The sequence below is a fragment of the Rhinolophus sinicus genome, linkage group LG05 (assembly GCF_036562045.2).
Source record: "Rhinolophus sinicus isolate RSC01 linkage group LG05, ASM3656204v1, whole genome shotgun sequence".
NCBI lineage: Eukaryota > Metazoa > Chordata > Mammalia > Chiroptera > Rhinolophidae > Rhinolophus > Rhinolophus sinicus.
Window position 1 is genome coordinate 108032768 of NC_133755.1, and position 20393 is coordinate 108053160.

Below are 20393 nucleotides of genomic sequence, written 5' to 3' on the forward strand. Positions count from 1 at the left end.
TTATGATTAGCATCTATAAAATTATATGTGCTATCATTTTCTACTAATTTGATAGTATCTAAAATAACAAATTATTAATAATTTTGTGTCCTTTTCAAATAAAAAAAATATTTTTAGTTTTTAAACGTGATGTAGAGGAGTCATAAAATTTCAAAAGGAAACAATACAGACTTAAAAAGTAGTAACATTACTTTTCAGAGGGTTCCAGCTTTATAATTTAACTAAGACATCAAGATTAATCAATACTTCTTTTAGATTAATAGAGAAAAATCTGCCAACTTAGCAGTTTTTTTTTGTGTGTTTTTTTTTTTCTGGGATTGTTCAATGCATATAGATAGGGCAGTGTAACTTGATCAAGAGAAAATAAACAGAACCAGCAATGTGAATACCATATAGTGTATTAACATTTTATGGAGAAAACAGGAGGAGGCAAGATTATTTTTACATGGAGAAATCTTGAAAATTAGAAATAAATGAAAAAATTGGTGAAAGGTATACATCTGACATAATAAAATATATTAATATAAATGATTTTTAAAATATCGCTGTAATTGATCATATATACCTATATGTCGATATATGTATATGTGTCTTTTTTTCCTTAGACAAATACAGATTTACTATTTATTCTTATACCAATAAATACAAATTGGTTTTGGTTTTCTCAAACATAAACGGGAAAATGTAAACATGGTAATTTCTCTCTTTTGCTTTTTTTTCTATATAGTATTTTAAAATATATATTTTCCAGCAGTTTTCACAGAATCTTGAAGAATCTGTCTTTGAATATTACTCTCATTTGGCTAAGTTTTCTAATATTTGAACATATTTTCACAACCAGTTGGGACAAATCAGTAGCATAAGTAGAAGAGAACAGCATGCCTCATAATTATGGTATCATATATGTGTTTTTACAGTAACAGTTTGAGTAGCATATACATGCAAAAGAGTCTAGATATGCTATATATACTCACATAACTCCTCTGACGTTTATCTCTACCAACGTTGACAAGAAAAATGAACATAGTTTTTGTCATCTTCTATTACAAATTTCTACTCACCCTACTTATTTCAGTGGGTGTCATTTCAAACATCTGCTTATGAACTTTGTTTACCATGGTAAGAGTAGAGGTAAGAAGGGAACTTTTAAACCAGAGTGCATTTAGCCCAGCTCTTTTTCATTTGTGTCATCCGTGGGGTGCTATTACTTACTGTACCCAATATTAAGAATTGGATTGAGATTAGTATTGACAGTACAAGGAAAGTATCTAACCTTTGAACACTAATGGGCTTTTTGCAAAAAAATCTCAATCTAAGAAAGGCTTCTTCTAGTTTCATGGCTGTTAGAAAGAGGTCCTCGTATTTGCCTCTCCTTAAAACAGGGTCAAGAGGGGGAGCTGATGCAAGTACATAAAGTTTTTGCAACTTCCTTCTTATTCAAAAGACAGTGATTTAAACATCTACATTTTTAAATCACAAAAATACCTTTAGTTATTAAAATCTGAAGTTAAAAAGCTTTTTTAAAATATGTACTATCAATTTCCAGATTTGGTTTTTCCTGACACCATGAAAGTCATTAAACTTGAAACTTTGTTGGAAGAATTAAATTGGGCTTTATTTATTTAAATGCAAATTTAATTCCATAATATCATCTCTGTTATCAGAAATTTAGCTCTTTATACTGCCTTAGTTGACATTACTTTTACTTAAAAATAACTCATGACTATAGTATCCTGGAAGAGAGAGGAACATTTCCGTTAAAAAGAGGTAACATTTAAACTGTATGACATGAATAACTGTTCAAATACAGAAAAGGTACATTCAATTTTCCATTATTTTAATGAATTTTCTAATTACCTTTTGCATTTTGTGGCAAATAAGAATGTTAACTAAATTTTAAAATATGTTCATACTTGTCTATTTAATGATTTTTTTTCTTAATAATAAGGAAAAATAAATCTTCGACTTCTCTGCTTTTGTTGTTGAAGCTTCTTTGCTTTATTACAGTACATGGAGTTTGGGAGGAGTGGTCACCATGGAGTTTATGTTCATTTACATGTGGTCGAGGCCAAAGAACAAGAACAAGGTCGTGCACACCTCCTCAGTATGGAGGAAGGCCATGTGAAGGACCTGAAACACATCATAAGCCGTGTAATATTGCTCTCTGCCCAGGTGAGCACATTTGCCATTTGGTAAACTTTGCATCTGTGTATTTCATGTATGGTCCCTGATATATATATACTATTAAGAGCACAACTTTCAGTCACATTGAAAACTGTATCTTTGGTTGTTGTTTCTTAAAACTGGGTACCTTTCTTGATTTTAACATTTGCAATGGTGTATAGTAGTTCCTTGACTGAGTACCAATCAATGCTCATTTATATTTCTATAAAGATGCGTATTAATGTTTTCCACTAAGATTTCATCTACACTTGCTTTTCATTTTGGGGAAATTATAAGGAGCCCCACAGACTCCAGATTGACTATTGCCTTCATACTATCACTAGAGGGAAGGTTTCAGAGTCGGTCCTTTCGAAGTTATTCCCTCACACTCAATCAATTAGGAATGGAAATGTGCAAATGACCACGCAAGAAAATGTTAGATATTTTCTAGGCAATAAAATCTAGGTTCACTGCCAGCTACATAAGATGGTTAGATTATAAATAACGTAATCTTTAAGTGATTATGAAGACTGTATAGTCTGTTTTTAAATTCTATTTTACTGTCCTTGATAATGTTATCCATTATTACAGAGAGAAAACTTTATAATGCTGTTATTTAGGTTATTGAAACATTCAAACATAAAACAAATACCTATAAAATGAGAAAGGCTGATCTCCATTTTTAAGGAGCTTGCAATTTATGAAATAAAATACACACACACACACACACACACACACACACACACACACAAATGATAGATTCTCCTAGGACTAACAAAGGCACATTTTAGAAAAAGAGACAAACATGAGTGACAATTGACATTTTGAAGATTGGGGAGCCAAATACCGTCATTACTTATTTGCAAATTACTCCCATAAAATGTATTATGAAACCAGTTATGTTCTGTGTTATTTCTATCTCTCAATAAACATACAGGTAGGAAAGCACACAGACACACACAAATATATATATATATATATATATATATATATATATATATATATATATATATATATATGCTCTGCCTTTTTTACAAAGATTTGGGCAAGCTTATACAAATTTTAGAATATTTTTTTAAATGCTGAGCTGTGACATTTACAGAGTCAAATATATTTCACTCTTATTTGTCATTGAGTATGAAAAACTAAATAACATGGGAGAGTAAAAAACTAAAAGCTAGCTATAAAACATTTTAATAGATTAGTTTTTATTACTCTTTCACCTCATTTGATCCTTAGTACAAAAATAAAATGACACTTATCAGTTAAAATAGTATTAACCAAGTTTCTCACAGTCTACTTTCTATGAACTTTTCTAAGAATAAAATGCTTGGGTGTCAGTAGATAAGGATATTAAGTTGTTAGAATTCAGATGAGAAAACTCATTTTCCTGGGTTGATATAGTCATTGCTTTATCATGCAAGTAGAGACCACATGTGTTCTCAAGCTAGTGGTGTTTTAACAGTGTTATACTAACATTGAAATTACTCTAAAGCCATAAAAAATGGATGGCTTTCTTTTGTGTAGGTTCTTACTTTTTGGAAGTTATGTTTATATTATTTGTAAACCTGACCTAGCTCATATTCTCTCTTAAGTGAGCTTTATGGGTCTATCTTGAGTACTTAATGAATTTATCATGTATCATTTCTTATCCTGTTGTTTCTGTTCTTGAATTTAGTTGCATCATAAAAGATGTAAAATTCTTAGCATGTTGTAGCCCAATTTCCTGACTATCTAAAGGGAATTCTAATAGCTATGATTTTAAAAAATATTTTTATACTCTGCCCAGAATTTTGGCATTATGCTTTTAATATATGTAAGATTTATTGGTATAAACATTTGGAATTCTCCTAAGAACTAATTATCTTATAGACAAACTCAGGCAACTTCACTAAATGTAAAAGCATCATCAAGTATCAACAAGATGTAAGACACTATTGAGAAGAATATATAGTTTCTGGACTCAATAAATTTTCAGAGGATTTAGAAATAAGCATGTAAAAATTTGACTATAGTTCTGAAAAGCACATAAAAATATTCTACCTCAGTGAAAGGTAGTGATTTGAGATCTCAGCGGGTTCAACCTGCATTTCTTGTAGCCATCGTTCCTGGGATCCCTAAGACATCATCTTAAGGGGTAAAACTGTGACAGGAAGTACATCAGCAATGAAGACAGTGAACTAAGACCTACACTTGGCTGTCCTTGGTTAGGCCAGTTGTGAAATGAAGACCAGAAGAAAATAGAAGAAACATTTGAAACAATAAATCGAATCTCTCCTCACCACCTTTGCTGGATTTGATCACATGAGTTGCAGTAATGGGCAGTGACGATTTCATGGGGGATCATGTCAGAACAGCACTCCAGAACCCTGCTTTAAGAAACACATATAACCACAGTAATGAAGTAGATGCTATGTAGGGGTGATGTGTATTGTTCACATACAATAATGTTTATTTGTGCAAAATTTGATATCAACTTATAAGTAGGTGACAACCTATTTTTATCAGGTACTTTCCCTTATTCAGCGTTCAACTTCCTTCTACGTCTTTTGAGGTGAGGGTAAACCATTTGCCTGGGATCCATATGTGAAAAAGTATAGAAAAGGAAAGGGTCGATATAGTATTAATCTAGTTTGAGTTATTAGTTACTAATTTGCATACCATGTCTGAGAACAGAGACTGGTGTTGGTTGGGGGAAGGTAGACCAGAGTTTTAGAGCAACTAAAGGAATTCACTAGGATTCATTGACTGAATCAAACACCAGGACCCAATTTTCCTCCTTTTCTCACATATACTAGTAATTAAGTGTAATATGGAATGATATGTGCATATATATGTATGATCAATGGTCTTTGTTATCTATTTCTCTTATCTCACCAAACTTGGAACTTCTGGCAAAAAAACCTGTTTTCTACTTTCTCTGAATTTTCATTGCAGTCACTAACTGAGTATCAAGCTCATAATAGTAATAATTGATGTATTTGAGGTCAAAGAAATTATCTTCCATTTCCTGTTATCTCTCCATGCAACTTTGTACCTGGTAGCATCCAATAAATTACTATTGAATGGATTTTCTTGACATGCACGTATCCAAATTTCTAGTTCTCATCCCAATATTTTATAGGACATTTTCTTAGTCGATTTAATAATACATTGATGTGTTATAGTGGAAGGATCTTGAACATTTGCAAGATAATGCATAATTTAAATTTTGATCTCACCTTTTAATATCTCTGTTGCATCTCTGATCCTCAGTTTCTTCATCTATAAAATGGGGACTATAGTAATATCACTTCACAGGACTGTGAGAGGACCAACCATGTAAGATGCTGTAAGGGAGAGAATTTGGTAAATAACAAACAATGTATAAGTATTAGTATCATTATTATGGCAATGCCCTCCAGTCAAAGTCCATTGGGATGAAACCTGCAGTTGAACAAGTTGGGTTTGCTACTGTTGGCAGTGAGGGAAAATCAACATAGGGAACTGTGGGGCATCTCAGTAACAGGGTTTTAGAAAAGACTTATTATGTAAAGGTTTAAGGGTTTACATTTGCGTTGGGTGATTTCAGAGAAGGTTCAAGGAAGTGAGGATTTGTTCTGGTTGGATAATGTCAGGAAGGGGAGGAGATTCTGTGACTGGGTATCTTAATACATTATCTAGGAGGAGGGAAGACTAGCTGTCATTGGTAAAGAAGTGGCACTCCCTCATATTAGTTGAGAGAAGAGAATGTGTGGAATTTTATGGGTTGTACTGTGACCTTGTTTTTGTCTATGAAGTGGCCTTGTTTTATCTCACTTTATCAGTCTCAGAATGACTTTGTCTGATATGAATGTTCTCTGTGATGGGTTCAGGTCCAACAGGAGGTAACCCAGCCCAGTTATGAGCACCAAGCAAGCTGCTAACAGCACTGAGGACTAGCTGTGTCAGACCAGTTCCTGGATGTCGCCTTGATGTGACTCCTCCTGTAGGCTGATTGGATCACTTTAGATACTTCTGTTTTTAAGTTTTAATTTGTACTAATATTCAAATGGAGGAAAGAATCAGACATAATAAAATGTTTACATTTTCTAGGTAAGCCTTCCATTAAAATTATATAGATGTATAACCCCAAAATAAAATTGATATAACCTTTTCCAGAATTAAATTCTTTAGGGAAAATAAAAGCTTAAGTCCTTATTTCAAAGCCTCAAGCTTTATATTAATTTTCTTTATCCTATGTTACTTTATAGAAATATTTTCCCTCTGTCAGTACTTGATGATTGGAGGAACCAATGATTTAAAGTTTAGTCCTCTGTTTCAGTTTTGACAATTCTTATTCTGATATATATTTTTGTAGTAGAGTACAAATAATATAGAGGATAGAGATAATAGTAATTTGAGTGACAGATTGAAGACTAAAATAAATGAAAAAACTATTGACAAATGAGTTTTCTTTTATGTCCTGAAATATGTATGAATTAATTTAATTATATGACTCTGTGGGGAACTTAGTGGTCTGGAATTCATAAGACATCAATTAAGGTTCAGTCCCAATCCTTAATTATAAATATTAACCTGAGCAACTTATTTATCTTCTCTATTCCCCAATTTTCTCATTTATAAAATGGAGCCAGTATTTATTAACCTTCTATATTATAGGATCGTTATATGATTGAAATTAGGTGTAGTAATCTTTAAAACTAAAGCGATATAAAGTGGAGAATATTTGTCATGGTTTACATGAGAATATTATTCTAAAAGTCAGGGATTTGGAAGAAGTTGGTGAAATGAATTCAGGATATTATGATAGCTTTTGAGTTATCTTTCTTATGGGCAGCTTGAATCATAGATTCAAAGGGATTCGTCGGCTGGGTTAGTACAAGAGGAAATGCATACACTGGGCTCCTGTCAGTCTGTGGGAGGGACTGAGCAACATCACACTTGTCAGTTTTGACTTTGAGAAATGCATTCCTGTGAATCCAGAACCTCCCTAGAGATCCTGTCAATTTGTAGTTTCCAGGTGTATTTGCAGACTCTTGCAAACTCTATGAAGAAGTAAAGAATCACCCAAGGGTCAGTCCTCAGGAACATGGCTGGACCTGTTATTTAGAGCAAGAGGCTCCAGTCTCCTGTAGAGCTAAAATTTTGATTCCTCAGCGTGAGAGGGTGACCTGCCCACAATCCCTCTGCAGGGAGCACTTCTGGGGAGGACATTGAGTGGGAAGATGCTAAACATTTGCCGGACCATGGTTCAAAGGTCCCTGGTTATCTCTGAAAGAGGATGCTACAGTTTGAAACCCAAATGCTGCCTCATTAACCTGCTCTTTAATTGATTTGCATTTTATCTTCTTAACTAATCTTTTGTATGGCAATTGTTTGTCATTTCAGATTTGCACCATTATTCCAGTGATTTTTACATGTTTAGCTGGTGAGATTTTAAAAACTTTTATCTGTATTAGTCCTGGCTTCCTTTCTTTTACTATTTAATATTGTTTTCTTATTTAAACTTAAAAAAAATCTTCTTGGCCTTATCATAACTGGCTTCTATTTTTAATTCTGATTTTTTAAACGATATTTCATTTTGATTTTTTTCTCTTTTGTAATTTATTTTAAAACGGCAAGTGGAAAACATGGGTTTATGTTCTTTAGTATATGCCCAAAGCAAGCGGATGGCAGTTCTATATTTCTGTCTTATATCCCCAGAGGGTTCTTTCCAATTCTGTGGGTAATTTCCAACTCAGTAGAAATCTGAACTCTCCAACTTTTCCATCACTAAATCAGGTAGCCTCAAAGCCAGGGCTAGAATTCTTCACCACCACCACCACTCCCAATTCCTTCCTACAGCTACCTTTATCAATCAGCAACAATCACCCTAGAACAGTAGCTGAAATGATAGTTTTGTTATGCAAAATATTCATGACTTTGTGAATGAGTACATAATCCAACTGGTGGTGATTGTTTGTCAACCTAACCTATATTGTCACCAGTTATTGATCAAGATATAAAAATGGACTGAAACAATATTTTCATTAAAATGTATCATTGAATTTAATTTGGCCCCACACGTGGGAAAGTTTTTTTCTTATAGGTGAACACAACTGCATGACAGGAGGAAGTTTATATAACAAACTAAACCCCAGGCACCTAGCAATTTAGCCTTTGCTACTTTAATTCTTCTGGGTCCAGAAAGTCTGGTAATGTGTCACATTGCTGAAGCAAAACTTTGACTGTCCCTAGTGTGACATTGTTGATTCAGGAGGCATATTACATGATATTAAGACAGGCTGATCTCTCAGCACTGTCCCAGCTTCAAAATACAGCCTTAGAGTTCTCTATTCTTAGTCACCTTTGTGAAACAGTTACTAAAATATGAAGCATTTTGAGTTTTTAAATTGAAAAAAAATAAGACTTAAAATATCCAACTGCAAGTGCTTATGATGAAAATGAAGAGAAATTGAAAAAGCCTAAGAAAGTGTTAATTCTTAACCTGGCTGCATATCATAGAAGAAATTGTGTACTCAATGTGTTCAATGTGTACAAATAGTGTTCCATGAAAAGATAAAAAGAAAAAGAGGGGAGGAATGATTAATAAATTTGGGAAGCACGTGTTTAAAAGTTGATGTAATGCAGGACGGCACTATGTCTATAATGACATGACAAATTCAGCATGTTCCAAATGGACACTTTAATGCCAGGGCTATATACCCCCAGACCTGTTTGAATGCTAGTCTAACCCAGGTTAATAAAACGGTTCCGCCAATGATCTGTTTCAGTAAGCCCAAAACCTAAAAGTCAGCCTTGATTTTCTATTTTTCCATACCCCACCACCAAGCTATCGGTTCTACATCCAGAATATATCATAAACTTACTCCTTTTTTCCTGTCTCTACTGATGCCACCATAATCTCAGCCACTGTCACCTCTGTCTGGGTTACAGTATACTCCCGAACATCTCCCAATACCCATTCTTGCCCTTGTACAATACATTTAGCACACACCTACAAAAGTAAGTGATAAAATGTGAATCATGTCACATCACTTTCCTACTTCAAAGTCCTCTCATAGCTCCCGTTTCACTTGATCACAAGGCCTACAGAGCCCTACAGGATCTAGCTGCTGCATATCAGCTGAGCCCATCTGCTGCCACCTTCCCTTTTTCATGATCCCCACAAGTCTTTTCTCTGTTCTCGAGTAGGCAAAGCTGCCTTTCTTTTTTCTTTTTTTTTGTATTAGTTTCATGTATACGAAACAATGTTAGATATTCATACCCCTCACAAAGTGATAACCCCCCAATCTACTGCCCCTGACATCATATATAGCATCACCTAATTTATTTTTGTTTATGTGTTGCTTTCTTCATGGTCTCAAAAATATGAATATATCTATGTTCTTCTGCAAAATACATGGCAAGGTGCAGGCATGAATCTTATTTTTTTAAACCCTTCTCAGAATACTTAGGCCAGCGATGGTTCATAATGCAAGCTCAATAAATGTTATCTCTGAGAAGCAAGATTATGAAATGAAAAATGGATGCATTTTTAAATAAAAAATAGAGAGGATATGGATAATTTATAAAATCCTGTTGATTCACTAGACTTTTCTTTTTTCTCTGGCAAATGGACTACATAGCCAATAAGATTGTATCAGGTTACTTTCAATAAAGTGAGACACTAAAATTATATGAACGAGATGATTAAATTGGCATTTTGTGATTTTTAATCTCACAAAGGGTTTATTAAGTACAGTTAGATACCTATTAAACAACCTTCTTTTTAATGGCTACCTGCAAAGCTTGAAATTGGCTTGAAAGTACTTACTCATAATCTGCCAGGCATTCTCATTTCTTTGGATGGGTTTTCCGAACATTAGCATATGTTGGAATTTTGGATTTGTGGTGAATTCTCTTTCACTGTAAGCAAATTGACTAAGAATCAAGGAATGACACTGGGAAAAATACAATCATATACAGTGCATTTATAACACTTACGTGCTAGTTAATGCATTCTAAATTAGGTAAATAATTTTGCCCGACTTCTTTGCTCACTTGTACTTTGTCATGATACCTTTGTGGCATAACTATGGGATTGTGCCTTTGTGAATGCTGTCTCCCTTGTCTAAATTAACCAAATCTCACCATACTGGTCTAACATAATTACCTCCCAAATAGATGTGATCTGTTCTCTGAAAGACTTCACATGCCATGTTAAGGTGTTATTGCTTTTAACCTTTTATTTACTTATTTGCTGGCTAATGTAATTCTTCTAATAGATTATAAGATTTTTGAGGTTGTGATTTATATTTTATTTCTCTATCTCTCCTAATACCTATCACAGTGTCTGATAGCTAATAGAGTCTCAAAAAGAATCATTGGAATGACTGAATAAATAAATGAATCTCAATTTGAATCTCTCAAAGGCAAGTTCAACGGTGTATGTTAAATTTTAGTCACGAGACACATGGAAGTCATCATGCCTCCCCAGTATGTCTCTAATCTTTCCAGGTTCTCCATCAGCGCGGCTTCACCATCCTAGCTCAGATGATCCCTACCCTCTCCCATAATTCTGTCACCACGCTGCACTAGATCTGATCATAAAATCCTATTGAAATCCTTCCTGGCTTCTTAATAAGCTGAGACTAACACAGTTAACAAAAAGCTTGCAAACTCTGGCACATGCCTTTTTACAAACCTCCTCTGGTAGAACTGTTCACCTGGCTCTCTCCAGTCCATTCACTAAGACCTTCATTCAGGTCCTGTAAGTGCCCATGTTTCTTCTGCAAAGGACATTTGTATATCTCCATGGAACATATCTTTACCCTAGGTATTTCCTCATTATCCTTCAGGGCTTGCCTGAAACCTCACTTTGTCAAAGAAGATTCCCTGAACGCTCCAAACTCTTGTCTCACAGTGTTTTGAAATTGTCCTTCACAGCATTTCTATACAATTAATTTATTTAGCATGTAACAAATTGTCTAAGTTTTTCTAGGGGTTTCTTCTCTAAAATATGAGCTGTATAAGTTATTGGTCAGTATTTATTTTGCTCACTGTAGCCTGTACCCACCAAGGTCTTGCATTTTTGAGTTATGAATAAATATTTTTGAAGAAATCAATTAATCAAAAGACGTACTGATTATGGAAGAGGAAATAGTATTGAGAAAATAAGGTCATATTAGCTTTAAGGGTAGGAATAAAACCTAACGCCATTGTGACCTTCCACTGTATCTCTTTGAAGATGGGACTCATCTTCAAAATTTGTTTTACCTTGTACTTTCTGTACAGCCTTCTCTACTGGAAGATCTCCTTACACTGTCTCTCTTTCTGCTTTGGCAGTTGATGGACAGTGGCAGGAGTGGAGTTCGTGGAGCCAGTGCTCAGTGACATGCTCAAATGGGACCCAGCAGAGAAGCCGGCAGTGCACCGCAGCCGCTCATGGGGGTTCTGAATGCAGAGGGCCATGGGCAGAAAGCAGAGAGTGCTATAATCCCGACTGTACAGGTAAGTCCTGATTACTGCATTTAAGGGATGCCTGCCATTTAACAAATGTGACAGAACCATACCAAATGATCATGGTATAATCGGATGATTATATATCTCTAGTAAATGAAGCTAGTTGTATCAGAGCTCATCGTACTCTCTGTTGCATTAATAAAACAGCAAAATTCAAGGGATTCTTAGATTAAATATCAATTAAGTTGAAGTTTAGCACTGAATTTGTAATTTTTACAAGTAAGGTCTGATGTCCAGTTGAAGATTCTGACAAACTTATGTAAACTTCTTTTTATCACAGTTCACTTTATTTGACGAGCAAGTCAAATATTTGAATCAAGTTTGTCTGTGTTGGTAGATGAATACAAATTGAACAGATAGTAATGGTCCTTAGATTTAAAATTACTAAAGCAGTGTGTAGTAGACTACTGCCATTGACCATGGCACATTTCTTTCAGCCAATGGTCAGTGGAATCAGTGGGGTCATTGGAGTGGATGTTCCAAGTCCTGTGATGGCGGCTGGGAAAGGCGAATGAGGACCTGTCAGGGTGCAGCGATAACAGGGCAGCAATGTGAGGGAACAGGCGAAGAAGTGAGAAGATGCAGTGAGCAGCGATGTCCTGGTGAGAATAAACTGAGGTTATCCCAACGAAAACATTTTGTAACCTAAAAAACAAAAACAAAAACAAAACAAAACAAAACAAAAAAACAGATTGGAAAATATTGCCATTGGTTAAGGGTAGTACTTCCTCAATTGAAGGATTGCTAATCCTAGGTGGCAATTTCCTTGTTTCCATAATGTCTGGAGTTTCCTCTCTTTATGTGTCATAGACTGTTTCTTCTATAGGTTTTTTAGTTATTTGCTGCAAAATAACATTGAAAATATGATAATACAAAGGTAGCCATATTGAACAATAATTTAAATTACTTTGGGGTATTATTTTTTCACTGTTTTTATGAAATATGTGTTTACTGAAAGCAGAAAACAAGCTGCTTTATATTATTTATAGTAGAAATATTAAAACATAAGTATTAGATAGCTAAGTGAGAAAATAAAGAGATGATGTTGAATTTCAGACACTTGTAAATTCTGCTGTTAATCTATCTTGATGTATGACGTTAGACATCCCTGTTTACTTGCCCTTGCCCCATTTTCTGCTGTGAAAGTAAATTCCTATGAGGAACACATTTTAAAATGAAATCATAAGGTCTTAATTAATAGTGAAAGAATGGAAGTACTGCTACATTAAAGGATTAAGCATAGAAAAAAAAATGATAGGTCAGAAGTTGCAGATTATAGATCAGATATTTTAAAAGATTATTTAGAACAAAGACCCCTTCCTAATTGTGTGTACATTCCATAAAATATTATTGACATACTGAGGACTTAATAAATAAATGAAAATTAGGTTTTTAGAATGCTATTATAGGTTAAATTGTTACGAACATGCTAGAAAAGTTGATAGGACAGAATTTTAAAATTTCACAGTTGGGTATGAAGGAAAGTGCTGGACTTAGAGAATTTGAAGATCCAGTTAGAGTTGTGTTGCTGCTAGTAACTCTTGGTGGGCAAGCTAGCTGATCTTACTGGCTCTCTTGTTCCTAGCGATGAGTATGGTGAATATAGCTATTTGAGATTCCTTTTTGAGCTCAGAAAGCTATGCATTTCTGTCTCTAATATAACTACTTCAATTTAGAAAAAAAAAAAACAAAAAAAAACAAGGAATTTTAAGAGATCTCTAGGGTTCAAAACTTTGTATTTCTCCCTACTTAGAATTTTAATGACTGCCCATAGTTCAACTCTAATACCAATAGAAACTGGCCTCTTAGAGTATTAATATGTCAGTAGATTTTTTTAGAGCTTACAAAAGATCTCAAGTTGGTTTGGTTAATTCTTAAGGCCATATGAATTCAGGATGATAAGTAACCTGCCTGCAGGGTTTTGTTGAGAAGGATACCTATGCTGATTAGCATTATGAAATTCCTGCTGTGCTGCATAAGAATTAAGACGCATTAAACAAAAACATTTATTTTTGCTCAGGGAGAAATATCATTAGAATAGTGGGCATGATTAAATAAGATCTTTTTAATATTTGAAGGTATCTAAACTAGTCTGAGCATGCCAGGGTTCTTAACTGGGCTTTTAAAACTATCTTGCATCAGCATGTATAGAGGTAAGATGGTGCTGCTGCAATCAGATTTACAAAGATTGCCATCTGCTGTTTGGAAAACATTTTACATATCTATTTACAAAAGAGATATCTTATTTGCTAAGTTTGTTTGCTTGCTTTCATGATTTAAAGCCGCTTCAAAAATTATCATACACAATGGTAAAAACATATATTATATTACATATTATATTATATTATATTATATTATATTATATTATATTATATTATATTATATTATATTATATTATACTGTATATATTTTTAGTATTAGCCATATTTTTTATTTTACTCATTTCAATACTATGATATCAATTCATATTTTACATGGAGCAATACAATGGCGCCAAATTTACACACTGACAATATAAACTGAAAAAACTTCCAAATTATCTTAATAGTTACTAAGCCTTTTGTCAATGACAAAAACTTCAACAAATGTTCCTTTTAAAGCAATATTTTTTTGTTGTTGTTCAGTATTATTTTTTAGTACTATTCTTCATTCTTAATTTTCCTTCAGGTTGCTAGAAAAAACTGTTTATTTTTACTTTGCCTAATTTGGATGGAAAATAAATTAATCAAGTTTGCCAAGAGACCCTGTGTTGTCAGGAAGGAGAACTATAATATACTCACTCTTTGTCTGGATAATTAATGAAAATAATGATTAATCATGTAGAGCGAATCAAAAGCTGTTAAGGTAGCTACTATTATAAAAATGGAAACTAAAAAATATTTTCCCATTAGGATTAGGATATTCCTTTACTGGTAAATAGATAAAAGTATTAAAAATAGCATCAGTGACCAAAAATAGATATTGCTCTTGTCTTCATAAAAAAGAGAATTACAGAGATACAAATAATTATACTTTTTTTTTTTTTAATACTGCTAGTTGAGGAATAGGGTAGCTACAGGGGAAATGATTAAGTTGTCCAATTTTTAAATTAGTCAAACTCACCAAATAATGATTTCATTTAACCTAATCTCATTGTACACACCCAGGCATTGAGGGTTAGAATAGTAGAAAGGTAATAGCTCTGATTTTGTTATGTTGCTACAATGTGAAAACATACTGTTTTTATTCTTTTGTTTGTCTGTTTGTTCCCCAATATTTTCCCTGGAAAATATCGTTCAGAAAGCAGATGTAACTGGTGGATTGGCCTTTGATAACTTCCAGGCTTCCTGGGGACCTCCTTGCTCTGTTCTCAGGGGAGGAGATCCATTATTCTTTAGTCATTACCTGCTAAATTGGAACCTACCATTAAAAGGTAGATGTTCAAGTTAAATCATACGTAAAACGCCCTTCTTGAAGGCCTAATTGCTTTCTTTGCAAATGGCAGGTGAAGCCTGCAGTTGAATGTGCTGAGAAAAACTTATGAAAGAGATAGGTATGTCATCAATATACACCTATGTAATAAATATATACTGTAACAGCAATGTAGACCAGAGCTGTAGCAGTTACTGTGGTACTTAACTCTAAATATTCATACCAAAGAGATTATCATTAATGTTTGTAATCTGAACATCGCAATGCATTTGTAGTAGAATTTGGTACCCTGTAATATGATGAATATAAGCCCCCTCCCCACTTAGGAGAAAGGGCATTCTTTGAGTGACTGTTCCTTATCTCTGTAATGTTGCTCTCCAACAGGATCACATGTTCTCTGTGAGACCAAGAGAAACTTTCATTTGGTTTCTGACTAGTTTTCTTTTAACTTATCTTTAGTAGGAAGGAACAATCATGAAACTTGCTTACTTTGCTCTCCTATTTTCTTTCTCCTCATTGACCAGAGCTGTACTTCTCAAACTTTAGTGTACATAAGAGTCACCCAGAGAGCTTATAAAAACAGATGCCTGAGACACATCCCCAGAGATTCAGATTCAGTAGGTCTAGTTGGGGCCTGCAAATTTGCATTTCTACATAGCAAGCTCCCAGATGCTGCCGCTGCTGCTGCAGATTACCCATTGGGTTGCACTGGTTTACAATAAAAATAAATAAATACAGTAGTTCCTCTTTATTTGTGATTTCACTTTCCATGGATTCAGTTACCCAAGGTCAACTATGGTCTGAAAATATTAAATGGAAAATTCCAGAAATAAGCAATTAATAAGTTTTAAATTGCACACCCTCTGAGTAGTGTGATGAAATCTCACCCATCCTGTTTCGTCCTGCCCAGGAAGTGAATCATCCCTTTGTCCAGTGTGTCCACTCTGTGTACACCTGTTGCTACGTACTGTAAATCACATGGTAGCCCTCTTGGTTATCAGATCAACTGTCAAAAATATTGTGGTACTTGTGTTCAAGTAACTCTTATTTTACTTAATAATGCCACGTTCACTTAATTTTTATTACAGTATATTGTTATAATTATATTTTATAATTAGTTATTATTGCTAATCTCATATTACTGTACCTCATTTATAAATTAAACTTTACCATAGGTATATATGTATAGGAAAAAACATAGTATATATAGGTTTCAGTACTATCTGAAGTTTCAGGCATCCATTGGAAGTCTTGGAACTTATCCCCCGTGGATAAGGGGGGACTCCTGTAAATATACATGAGGTGATAAAATTAACAAAGAAGTGGAAAACACTCCTCTGCCTCAGCTCCACTGGTGAAAGTTGAGCTAGCTCCTGAACAAGACTGCAAATTCTATTTCATACTTCTTCATTACTAATGAGAGATTTTTTTCTGGAATCAGTTAATAATGAAAATACAGACAATCCATTTCAAGTCTCCTTAGCCAACTCATGTTTCAACCAAAATAAGACCTCTTGACAATAAAGGAAAATAGAGCTATGAACTAGTTGTTGTGGACAAAGAAAGATGGGTTAGTCCTTATCCTACGCTCAGTTCTCCAATGTCCCTTGTTCCTCTTCTATGGAGAGCAGGAGAAACACCTTGGGTATCATTTGAACATGTCTGATACAAAGCTGTGCAGTGTCAGGACACATCTTCTATAATCCTGCCATCCCAGCTACTGTCTTGCTAAGCAGGAGCAGGTTCTCACTGCCTGTTGCCCTCCAAGGCTGTTAGCTACTATAAGCATGCAAGTGTGTGTAATATGGGGGCGGGGGGCAGGGAAGAGGAGGGTGTCTTAGCTCTCATGGACTTATTTTCTCCTCAGTTCCTAGTTGGGGTAGTGGTGAATTAATCACAATTAATACAACATGTTGTCTTTGTTAGAGACGAGTATAGCAATTTAATATGTCAGACTTCTAAATTGTGTTGACCACTGCATCTTAAGGCTAAATAATCATTATTAGAAACTCAAATATGTGAGGGTAAATTTAAGTTTCATTTTTCTACAGAGAAAAAAGAGCATAGTCTTCTATGAGATATTTGTATAGAAGTTGGCACCTGCTTTTTTTTTTCTTTAGTTCCAAACCATAAGGTTATCACTAATTGTACTTTTAAAAAGCTCCTCATCCATTAGGATTTCTACTGTTTTCTGCTACCAGATTGTGTATACCATATTGCTTGTTCAGTTTCAAAGGTTTAGGCAAGTGTTTTCACTGATTTTTTTTTTTTTTTTAAGATTTTATTGGGGAAGGGGAACAGGACTTTACTGGGGAACAGTGTGTACTTCCAGGACTTTTTTCCAAGTCAAGTTGTTGTCCTTTCAGTCTTAGTTGTGGAGGGCGCAGCTCAGCTCCAGGTCCAGTTGCCGTTTCTAGTTGCAGGGGGCACAGCCCACCATCCCTTGCAGGAGTCGAACTGGCAACCTTGTGGTTGAGAGGATGCGCTCCAACCAACTGAGCCATCCGGGAGGCAGCTCAGCTCAAGGTGCTGTGTTCAATCTTTTCACTGAATTTTTTGGACAGAGCAAATAATGTCACACTCAAGTGTAGACACCAGTTGTTCACCTGAAACCAACCACTGAGTTCAGAGTTGACAGCAGGTGGCACTAGGTATTGACTTTTTTTATCTTAAATAGTTTATTTGTTCTTGCCAAGTCACCTCAGATACATTCTAAAAAGCAGGGAAATAAATCAGAACTTGAGGACACCCATAAACAAGAGAGATCACCTGTTGCTTAATATCTAAGAAAGCATCTCATCTTCCTGTCAAGCATGGGCTTTATTACCTACTTTAGTCTACAGTTCTACAACAAATCAGCTAAATTTCATAGGCAGAATTAAGAAAGAACCACTGGGGTCTAAAATAATGAATGTATATACCAGATAGTACTATATGTGTGATATTCACACCTGTTGCTAGGGAGATAATTATTAGCAAAATTTGTCTCAGATTGCTCATCAGATGAGACTTTGAAAAACCTCTCATATCTTCTGCCACAACAGAAACTTAAAAAGCAATTTGTTGTCATCTTTCATCACCCTACCTTGTCCAATTTAGAAATATTGACAACATGCTGAACATTCTCAAATCGAAATGGAAAATTTAAGCAGCACTTTTTATGTTTTATTTTTTCCTTTTATCCCACGTTGTTGTTTTTTTTTTAGTAAAAATAAACATATTTAGAAACCACTTAGTTATTTTTAAATTAATAAAATTAAAATTAATGCAATTAGTAAAACTCCTTTTGGGGTTCAATGTCTACCATACAGTAAACATGAATATTAGTCCTTGACATTTGTCTCCCCCACTTATTTCTCTCTCCATGTATATCCTGACATGTGAATGACCCTAAGATCTTGCCCTTGGCTCTCTTTGATTGCTCTCTCTCTCTCTCTCTTCAACTATCACCTGTGTGAGAAGCATCCACAAATTTGCATCTTTATTCCTAATCTCTAGCAAATGCCTGGTAGATCTTTTCAAGTGGGGTATCAAATCAGAAGTGTATCAGGAGAGCTTTTCTCTTTAACCACCAATCCTTCCTGTCATCTGAAGTAATTTCTCATTCTTACCAATGCCTTTGCTAGTGATGGATTCTCCCTCCATCAAGTCTTTCCTCAGTAGCCCTGCTTTCTCTTCCCCTGGCCACCACCTACTAGTGGGGGAGGAGCCGTGCAGCACAAAGAGCCTGGGACATAGAGTCAAAGAATGTATGGCTTTAGGCCTCAGGGTCCTCACCTATAAAATAGGGATAATAATGGGTGCCTCAGGGGATTGTAGCATGAAATGATAAAATGCTATAACAAATTAGAATTATTAAATAGCAGAGCTGGGCCTCTTTGTCCGTTACCCATATTATTGCAACAACCATCTTTGCTCATCTTTACACACAGGTTTATCTGATTATTCTCCCACAGTCATGGCCTTAGTCAAGTGGCTCACTTGCTCAAAGAAACGTCCATGGCTTCTCATTAATTGCCCAATTTAGTGCATATTGGGATCCCTGGGATTCTATTATTCCTATTGATCATTTCAGTAGCTTTCCAAGGTTCTCTCTCTCTCTCTCTCTCTCTCTCTCTCTCTCTCCCTCCCTCCCTCCCTCCCTCCCTCCCTCCCTCGCTTTCCACTGTTATTCATCTTATACTGTCATTCATCTGGAATCCTGTAGTGTCCCTGCCCCAAATATCTTCACCTGCTGAAATGGGAGCACCTTGGGACCCCAATCCATTAGAAGCTGTCTGCTCCTTTAATCATTTTTTGTTCTCCCATGGTCACATGAGTGGCCTTTTTTTTTTTTTTTGAACCACTGTAAACTTGTTTTGCACTTGCCTTATCTACCATATATAGATATATATAGATATATAGCTATATATACACATAGCTCTTATCTAGAATTCCATTTCATTGCAAATGAGTTATCCATGTTCTTTTTTGTAAGATTTTATTAAAATACAGCTAACACAAAATGTTGTATTAGTTTCAGGTGTACGTCATAGTTATTCAATAGTACCCACCTAGCAGTATATAGGGCCATTACCACATTATTGATTTTATTCCCTATGCTAAAGAAGTATCACCATGAGAAGTCCAGCAAACGTCTGGCATTGTACCACACTATCACAGTATTATTGTTCTTTCTCCCCTTTTAAAATTTTTCAATTAGAGTTGACCCTCAATATTATTTTATATTAGTTTCAAGTGTATAGCATAGTAGTTAGACATTTACATAATTTAGGAAGTGATCCCATGACTAGTACCACCTGGCACTATATATAGCTATTACCATATCATTGACTATAACTATATCCCCTATACTTTACATCCCCATGACTATTTTATGACTACCAGCTTGTATTTGTTTGTTTGTTTGTTTACTTATTTATTTAGTTTCAGGTGTACAAAGCAACATAATAGTTAGACATTTATACCCCTCACAAAGTGATCACCCCCGTCCCCAAGATACCATCCCTCTGACATCTTATACAACTGTTACAATATCATTGACTGTCTTCCTTATGCTGACTCCACTTCCCGTGACTACATATATACGAGTATATATATTAATTTATAGTTGACATTCAATATTATTCTACTTCAGCTTCAGATGTACGGCACATTGGTCATGAATCTGCATTGTATATGAAGTGATCTCATAAGTCCAATTCCCATTTGGCACCATATATAATCTTTACAACATTGTTGATTATATTCCTCAAACTGTATTTCATATTCCCATGACTATATTGTGTTTACTAATTTGCTGAAAGAGTTATTCATTTTTTTCCTCCCAAATT

The 20393-nt window shown here is 34.8% G+C and overlaps 1 protein-coding gene across 5 annotated transcripts in view; it reads left to right on the top strand.

Moving 5' to 3' along the window:
- Positions 1–20393, top strand: part of ADGRB3 (adhesion G protein-coupled receptor B3) — a 681550-nt gene that overhangs the window by 277203 nt on the left and 383954 nt on the right. For 4 of the 5 annotated variants that reach the window (XM_074333154.1, XM_074333155.1, XM_074333152.1 and 1 more), the window contains 3 exons: positions 2008–2172; positions 11473–11637; positions 12087–12251. In XM_074333154.1, coding sequence (XP_074189255.1) covers positions 2008–2172; positions 11473–11637; positions 12087–12251 — 495 coding nt within the window. The remainder of the gene's footprint in view (positions 1–2007; positions 2173–11472; positions 11638–12086; positions 12252–20393) is intronic. The other variant, XM_074333156.1, reaches the window with a different exon arrangement.